General features: G+C 43.7%; 1 protein-coding gene across 1 annotated transcript; it reads right to left on the reverse strand.

The window, feature by feature from the left end:
* Positions 1–6202: 6202 nt before the first annotated feature.
* LOC145009855 (uncharacterized) lies at positions 6203–8293 on the reverse strand. The gene has a single exon (XM_078968485.1). The coding sequence runs from the start codon at positions 8291–8293 to the stop codon at positions 6203–6205; it is 2091 nt and encodes a 696-aa protein (XP_078824611.1).
* Positions 8294–8849: the final 556 nt, after the last annotated feature.

Genomic DNA, 8849 nt, shown 5'->3' on the forward strand with positions numbered 1-8849 from the left:
TTCCTCTCTTGTGTTCCGAATAGATAGAGCTCCGACTACCACCGCATGTTGCCTCGACATCAAGATGTCTTCACACCTTGCTGTCGGACGTCCTCCATTCTCCTCTTCTCCTTCTTCTACCGCCATCGAAGGTGGAAGTCACCCAGTCGCCGCTACGCTGCCAAGCCGTTGCTGTAGTCGCTGCTGCTTGCGTAGTCGTCGATGAAGCCGGAGTCGACCACCACAGCCCTGTTGCCGGTGACACCGTGAACGACCAAGGTTGTTGCTGCTGCCGCTCGTCGTGCGCCACCTGGCGGGAGACCGTCTCCAGATTTGTTGCGTGCTGGGTTGTTGGCCGGCAACTGAGAAGAACCAACATGGCGGCTAGTCATGGTGGCTATCGTTATTATCACCACTACGCCGTTCGTTTCTGCCGCCTCCTCGTGTCGCCACCGCAACCAAGAGGGTGGTTGGGTTCTTTTTGCATTTAGAGCTCGTGTATGTGGTTGTATTCCCGCTGTTGATGTGCTCCCGGTCGTATGTGTGTTGTGTGTGGTTCATCTTGGCCGGGAATGGAAAAGAATGCCCACCATGGCCGCCAGCCATGGTGGCTGCCACCTTCTGCCACCACAGGCCACCATAAGGTGGTTGTGTGTGTTTATTTTGTTTAGTGTAGGTATTATTTTGAGCTTCAACATTGTAAATTGTAAGTTACAGCTTGTAATAATAAAAGAAATTGAAAACCACCACCTTGGGGTGGTGGCTGCCGCCACCGGCCGCTGTGTTGGGTGGCGGTGTGCTTCCATGGTGTTTGGACTCGTTTGGATGATTGGACAAGGGACTAAAACCCTAATGGGCCCAATAAGACTTAATGGACCCTAATAAAACCCTAATGGGCTTAATGACATTCTAGTGGGTCTAGTAGGCCCAATAAAGCCCTAATTGATCTAGAAGCCCAACAAGTTAATAAATGAGTTAGTCTTTGGGTTGGAAAACACTAATGCCAATTAAACCCTAATTTTGAGAATTAATCGGGATGCACACGAGAATTATTTAATAACTTGAGATATTAAATAATAAACTTTGGCAAAGATTAATCTAAGCCATAATGGACTTAATGGATTAAGTCCTTAATGGGTTAAGTAGGAAACCTAACCCTAATTGTCATTTTATGTGAAACCCTAATCCCATTTGGGTTTATTGTTGGGCCTTTCTTTTGGTCCTTGAGGGTTGGGTAATTAATGGGCCATCCAAAGTCAAGCCAATGAACTAGAATAATATAATGGGCCTGGGGTAAGGCCCATGTAAGGGGCTTGGGCCCAATTTGGAAGATTAGGCCATAGATGGGCCATAGTGTGGGCCTTAATGATTATATGGTGTTGGGCCTTAGAATGAGACCATGTGTAGGCCTAGGCCAAATTTGGAAAATTAGGCCATGTGTTGGGCTTTGATTCCTAATTGACTTTGGGCCTACAGATTGGGCCTTAGGCTTGAATAAGCCAAGCGAGGGGTAATGTAGTAACTACCCAAATAATGTACATATGGTTATGTATTGGGACCCAATTATTAATTGGGTGTTATTTTGGTGTTGATCGTTCGAGAATCTGTCAGCCAGCAGCTGGAGTCGAGTCTGCGGGACTTCAGCAAGTGTGGGATTGTGTCTTCGGGACTTCAACAGTGTGAGGTGAGTTACCTTCCAGTAGCGGTGGGTCTACGACCACAATGTCGGCCCACAAGTAGGAGTTGTATGTTAGATGATTATCTTTGTGATATAATCTAGGTTTGCTACCACCTGATATGTTATATGCTGGCATGATATGTTATATGTGATAGTAGTAGAGTTCGGTTGTTAGGACCGAAGGGTAGGTCAGACACCCCAGATATGTATGACAGCATGTGATGATATGTTTATATGTTGGCATGATATGTTATATGTGATAGTGGTAGTAGGAGGGGAATAGTCCCCAGGTTCGGTTGTTAGGACCGAAGGGTAGTTCGGACACCCCAGGTATGTTTGATAGTATGTTTGTGTTATGATATTTGTGATAGTAGCTGAGTGTGGGCAAGGCCCGTATCTCAGAGATAGTGGAGTGTGGGCGAGGCCCGTACCTCCATTAGTGTGGGCGAGGCTCGTATCTCCTAGCTGTTTAGTATATGATTGTATATACTTGTATGTTATGGTTTAGTAGCTGAGTGTGGGCACGGCCCGTATCTCAGAGATAATGGAGTGAGGGCGAGGCCGGTATCTCCCAACTAGCGGAGTGTGGGCGAGGCCCGTACCTCCATAAGTGTGGGCGAGGCCCGTATCTCCTAGTTGTTCATTATATGATTGTATGGTATGTGGTATGATGGGGGAACTCACTAAGCTTCGTGCTTACGGTTTTGATACCTTGGCAACCATCTTGTTTCCTTCCACATATCACAGACTCTCAATGTGAGGAAGACCCGAAACGGTGTAACCCAATAATCCAACCAAAGTTTTATTTAATCTTTATACCTTACTAAGCTTTATGGGCAAAAATAACATAGTCCGGATTTCATGTCCTTAAGACTATATGGCCAAGAATCAGAATCGACGCATCCTTAAGAACCCGTCACGGCGAATCAACTTTCGCTGAAACAGTGAGCCCACCTGAAGGGGATCAGCTCCTATGCTTTCACTTTTTCGAGAGCCACAAGTATCATATCACACAGTTCTTCATTCACCATATTTGACTTGAAGTGGCTTTTGATTTGATTGAACTTTGATTTGTACTTCGTTTTGAATTTGGATTCTTCAATCTTCATTTTTAGAATTTCTTTAGATTTCTTCGTTTTGGCATTTGAAATTCTGATTAGGGTACTAGATATGACAGTTGTACCCTTCCTTCTTTCTTGACTGTGTGGGTCTGATACTTAAGCTCTCTGTTACCGCGCGGGGTAACGCGTGTCAACAAATAGGTCCGTATTCTGTGGGTTCAGAGTTGCCGATAAAGATTATTTTTAAACATTCAAAAGCAAATCATCCTAAAGCTGTTATTACCGCCCAAAAAACGTTTCAATATAAATTTTTTTTTTATTATCTAAGGCTAGGGTCTCGAATTACGGTGTTTGGGTCCCCTAGTTATGACAGCTGATTCTACGCTTCCGGTAACTACCCGGTCGCCTCGGAATTCTTTCGTTTCATGGTGAAATTGTATGTAAAGAGTGTCATCATCTCGTACATTTTTTTTTGAAAAAGAAAATGAAATAAATTTTTTTTTGAAGATAAGAAAATACATGCATGAGTATGAGTGAACCTAATATACAAGTCTACCCCTCCCCAAGCTTAAAGATAAGCATCATCCCCGATGCCTGGAGAGGGTGGAACAACCTAAAACGGAGGTGGAGGAGGAGGATAGTATTTGGGGTTTCAGGTCCAAGCCCAGAAGTCCTCCTCATGTTTGCATTGACGTTCTTGATCCTGAGCGTACTGGGTGGTGAAGGTGGATAAATTATGGGTCAGACTGGTAATATCCTGCTGGTAGGTGTCGAGGCGGGTATGGACTGATTAGAATTCGTCCATATACTGTTGATGATAAGGCGGGGGTGCAGCAAAATGGGATGAGCTGCCACCACCGGTGGGAGAAGCATGGTGAGGCTCCTCCTCTTCTTCATCATCATCACCATCTTCCTCGTTTTCTTCACTTTGCTCATCTACCTCGGTGGAGTATGAGTGGGGGAAGATGTATGGAATGATTTGCCAATCGGCCATGTGAATGGGATTTCGGAAATCAAGAATGCCTTTATTTTCTAGTGTGATGAGGAGCTTTGGATCATGATTTTGACCCACGGTCCAATGGTGTGTGCCATCGCCTGCCGAACAGAAGAGTCGCATGGACTCAAGGACAGTAGTGGTGATATAAGGCTCACCTGGCAGTGGCTAATGGGGACCGGGGTATGGGGCTCGGATGTGGGCGCTCTTGGCGAGCATGCTGGCAATACCCCCGCAAACAATCTTTCCCAATTGGGATGTGCTAAGGCGGATGAGCTTGTAGCACAGAAACCGACCATAATAAGGAATGAGGTTATTCTCAGGATGGGTCATTACATAGAGGATTTTGAGTTCCAGCGCACTGATGGTGCTTCGCTCCTCTCTAGGGGCGACGAGCGAAGCAATGATTCTATGGGCTACCTTAATCACAGGATGGATAAGTGATGAGGCTTTAGCAGCGCTAGAGACATATGGGTGTAATTGGGTGAGCTGGGTCCACCAAGTCATGTCAAAGTATCCTTGGATTGGGTTAGTGGGGCCAAATGTGTTTTCCGTTGGGGCCCCCACAATGGCACTGATTTGATCCAAGGAGATCTCATAGTCTTGATTCATTAGATGGAAGTAGAGGATCCCATGGTCTAAATAAACTGAGGATAAAAACTCAGCTGTTGGGACTTTATAGCTCAATTCATGGACCCTCAACAAGTTGTGCCACCCTATGTTGCGAAACAGGGTTTTGACTTGATTGTAAACATGCAACTCTTTTAGGGATGGAACATGCGCGAATTTTTGGATGGTATGACCCCGTTTAAGGAATGAATCAAGTTTGCCCTGTTGAACTGGGCCAAGACATACGACACCACAATGAGACGGGTCAGTTGGGGGTGTTGGGGACCTAGATGGAGGTGATGGAGATCTGGATGGAGGTGATGGAGTCCTAGGCTTCCGACGGTGGGCGGATGATTTGGTTTGTCTTTGTCTTTGGGAAGATGTAGCTTCCATAGTCAAGTTTGGGACAAATTAAAAGTCAATAGGTCAAAATGTCAAAAGAAAATTGTTGAAGGGTCCAGTCAACTTCGAATTTGGCCACCAAAATTTCGCGGGAAATTTGGTTTTCAAAGATGTCCTACTAAGAATCAAGTCCAAATAGACCACAATTTAAAGTAATTTGATTCAAGAACACAAAATCCAAAAGCTAAGAGTTGGGAGGAATTTACTGAATCGTGTGTAGGATTGTGTTGTTCTTGATGGAAAAGATCTTCCTTAACCTCCCCAAGCTTGCCCTCTTTAAGATTAAGACACTAAAACACCAAAACCACATGAGATTTTCGGATCTAGGGTTTGTCAAAAACCCTCAAATCCACCATTAAAATGCAAGAAAATGGTGTTTAAGATGGAGAAGATGAAGTGTAGATGATGAAAATCAAACCTTTTTGTAGATTAAAGTCAAAATCTTGAAGAAATTGAAAGGTATTTGATGAAAATCGGACCTAAGGTTTTTGTTGGGAGAGAGGGGCTGTTAGGAAGTGAAAGTGGGGGTAAATGAGGTCAAGTCCCGATTTTTTTTCTTTAAAAAGGGCCTGAACTGCTACGCGAACACGATCCGTGTCCCCCCAAGCCAAATTGACACGCCCCGTGTTGGGGGGTTTATGCTGAGTTATGGACGAACACGACCCATGTTGGGTCAAGGCCAAAACCAACACGACCCGTGTTGCTCTCTGGAAGAATTTGAGACTTTTTTGCATGAACACGACCCGTGTTGGGTCAAGGCCAAAACCAACACGACCCGTGTTGCTCTCTGGAAGAATTTGGGACTTTTTTTGCATGAACACGACCCGTGTTTCATTAAGGCTAAGAGGGACACAACCCGTGTTGGTCCCTGGATGCTAATCCTCACTTTTTGAACTTGAAATTTTTTCTCTCTTTGAAATGAAATACTTTTGCATTCCTAGGTCCGTTTGGTGATTTTAAATCGTGATTAAATGCATTTCGAACATTGAAAACCAAAAACTCAAAGAAATGGAAATTGTTTTTAAATAAAAGACAGAAATACCCCCGGGTTGCCTCCAGGTTATCCGCCCTTGTTTCAAGTCGTTGGCTCGACTTTGCCCCCGCATATGCTTCAGTCTAAGTATGTGGGCCTCTCCAACACATCAATCTTCTTGCCACCTCCTTCAACGGAACCTTCAACCTTCCTTTGGCTTTCTTTTTGCGCATAAACCAAAAAGGACTTAACCCTTTAATATCAGAGATTGTCCACTCAATCCCTTTTTGGTATTTGTTCAGCATGGTTATCAACTCACTCTCTTCCTTCTTCGATAGTTTATTTGAGTTGATGACCGGTTGAGTGCTCTCCTTCTCGACATGTATTTGCTTTTGGAGCCCGGTGGAGTTTTAGCTCCCGAATCTTGTGCTTGTTCCACCGGTGGAAGGAATTTGGCTTTGGTGGTAAGTGGCTCTACTTCTCTTCCATCAATCCACATGTGCTTATCATCCTTGAATTTCAAAATCTCCAACACCTCCTCGTTTGTACCGCACTCCTTTGCAAGTTCTTCGACTTTGTACCTGTCTAACTTTTTGTGACAAGACTAACTCCATAAAATCATTGTTAGTCGAGTTTAAGCTCTTTTCAGCCAATGGCAGGATCATATTCACAAAATTAACAGATTGAACATCAGAATGAACCTTTTTTTCTTCATGAACATTGAAGTTGATAACTTCACCATCAAATTCCATACTTAAAGTTCCGTTGTAGACATCAATTTTTGTTTTAGAAGTTTTAAGAAAAGGTCTACCCAAAAGTATGGAACTTGAACTTGGAGAGTCATCATCTCCCATATCTAAGACGTAAAAATCAGCTAGGAAGATAAATTCATCGACTTGCACTAACACATCCTCTAGTACACCTTTTGGGTGTACCAAAGACCGGTCGGCAAGTTGGATGATCACACCAGTTTTGCTCAATGTTCCTACACCAATTGATTTGAAAAGAGAATATGGTAGGACATTTACGGATGCACCTAGATCGAGCATCGCTCGAGGTACATGAAGATTCCCCAATTTGCAAGGTACGGTAAAAACACCGGGATCCTTACACTTCGGGGGCATCCTCTTTTGCAAAACCGCAGATACATGCTCCCCAACTGTTACCACTTGATTTCCTTTTAATTTCTTTTTAGATACACAAAGATCCTTAAGGAACCTTTCATATCTAGGTACCTGCTTGATGGCCTCGAGGAGTGGAATGTTGATTTGAACTCTCTTGAACATTTGCATGATCTCACTCTCCTCCCGTTCTTTCTTCGTGCTCCTTAATCTTTCGGGAAATGGAGCAGGTATGGCTTTAGACTCAGTGATGAAGGGCTTCTTTTTGACTGTTTTCTCTTCCTTCTTCTCTTCTTTGGTTGCTTCTTCGATAACTATTTCTTCCTCCTTTTGATCAACCAGTACTTTTGGACCATCATAGCTCTTTCCGCCTCTCAATGTGATGGCACACACATTGTGCCTTGGGTTTGTTTCAGTTTGTGCAGGTAACTTTCCTTGAGATTGTAATTTGCTTATAGAAGTGGCAAGCTGTGAGACTTGTTTCTCTAAGTTCTTTATGCTTGCTTTTGTCTCTTGTTGGAAAGCTTGTGTACTAGTTCCCAAACTCTTCACTATGTCCTCTAAGGACATACTTGATGAACCCGATTGTTGAGGAGGGTGTTGTGGATACCTTGGTTGGAAGTTTTGTGGTGGAAAAGGTGGTCTTTGTTGGTATTGATGTGGTTGACTTGGTTGATAATTTGCATGTTGATGTCCTCCCCAACCTTGATTGTTACTCCATCTTTGATCACCCCGTGGCTGCTCATATCCCCTTAGATTAGACCCAAGAAAACCTCCCATGGATTTTGCTTCTTCATAATATTCCTCTTGAAGCTGAGGGCACATGTCGGTTGGATGCCCCACTTGAGTACAAATACCGCATGGGCGGGGTGTGGGCTGCACACCTTTGTCTTTGGCCAACATGATGACCACTTTTGTGAGCTCGGACAATTGAGCTTCAATCTGGAGAGTTTGAACTTCTTTTACACCCCGGGGTGCATCCGTGTACCATTCTTCATCATGGCTTGAATGTTTGGAATCTTCAGCCATGTTCTTGATTAGATTGCGGATTTCAGTAGGAGTCTTGTCGGGTAAAGATCTGCCACTGGAGGCATTAAGAAGCCTTCTTTCCATTGGAGTCATTCCTTCAATGAAATATTGGAGGAGCTGGTATTCCATAATTCCATGCTTTGGGCATCGAGCACAAAGTTTCTTGAATCGATCCCAATATGTGTGAAAAGCTTCTCTCTTGTGCTGCTTGCTTCCAATGATTTCCCTCCGTAGGGCGGAAGCTTTCATCTCAGGAAAATACTTGTCCAAGAACAATCTCGCAAGATCTACCCAAGTAGTTACCGTCCCCAGTGGGAGGTCATAAAGCCAATCTTTGGCCGCGTCTTGCACCGCAAAGAGGAATGCCCTAATCTTGATTTGGTCGTCCGTGACATTATGTGGTTTCATACCCACACATACTACATGGAACTCGGTGAGGATCTTCATTCTCCAAACCTCTAAAAGTTGGGAGTAAGTGGATAAGCCCGGATTTTAGTTCCAAATTGGTGGCAGCTAGGTATGTGATACAAAGAGTGTAACACCGTAAATTTCAAAACAAATTTTTGAATTTTTTTTTATAAAACATAATTCACTTAATATTCATAAAACAACCATGTTTGAAATTCAATCCAAGTAATACAAAAATCCCAAGATCTCAAAATCATAAAATCCCATGCGTGTGTACTAATCAAGCCGGCGCCTTCCCACGGTCGTCACTAGTACCTGAAACAATAACACCAAACACTGTAAGCACAAAGCTTAGTGAGTTCCCCAAAATACCACATACAACACATATTAGCCACTCGAGGCTATAACTCTGTGGGTCCGTGCACCCAAACTCTGTGAACCCTCAGGTTCTAACTCTGTAAACATGCACAACATAAATCACAAAGAATAATGCAGCGCAACACATAACACACACACACACACACACACATATATATATATATATATAGCATACAAGCACTGTATCACATAACTCTAGTTACCTACTCAAGGTAAA

The sequence above is a fragment of the Lactuca saligna genome, chromosome 8 (genome assembly GCF_052625555.1).
Source record: "Lactuca saligna cultivar CGN05327 chromosome 8, ASM5262555v1, whole genome shotgun sequence".
NCBI classification, from domain to species: domain Eukaryota; kingdom Viridiplantae; phylum Streptophyta; class Magnoliopsida; order Asterales; family Asteraceae; genus Lactuca; species Lactuca saligna.

What these genes read in the sequence shown, in the direction of transcription:
- LOC145009855 (XM_078968485.1), bottom strand. Translation starts at nt 8,293, where the DNA reads ATGAAGATCCTCACCGAGTTCCATGTAGTATGTGTGGGTATGAAACCA.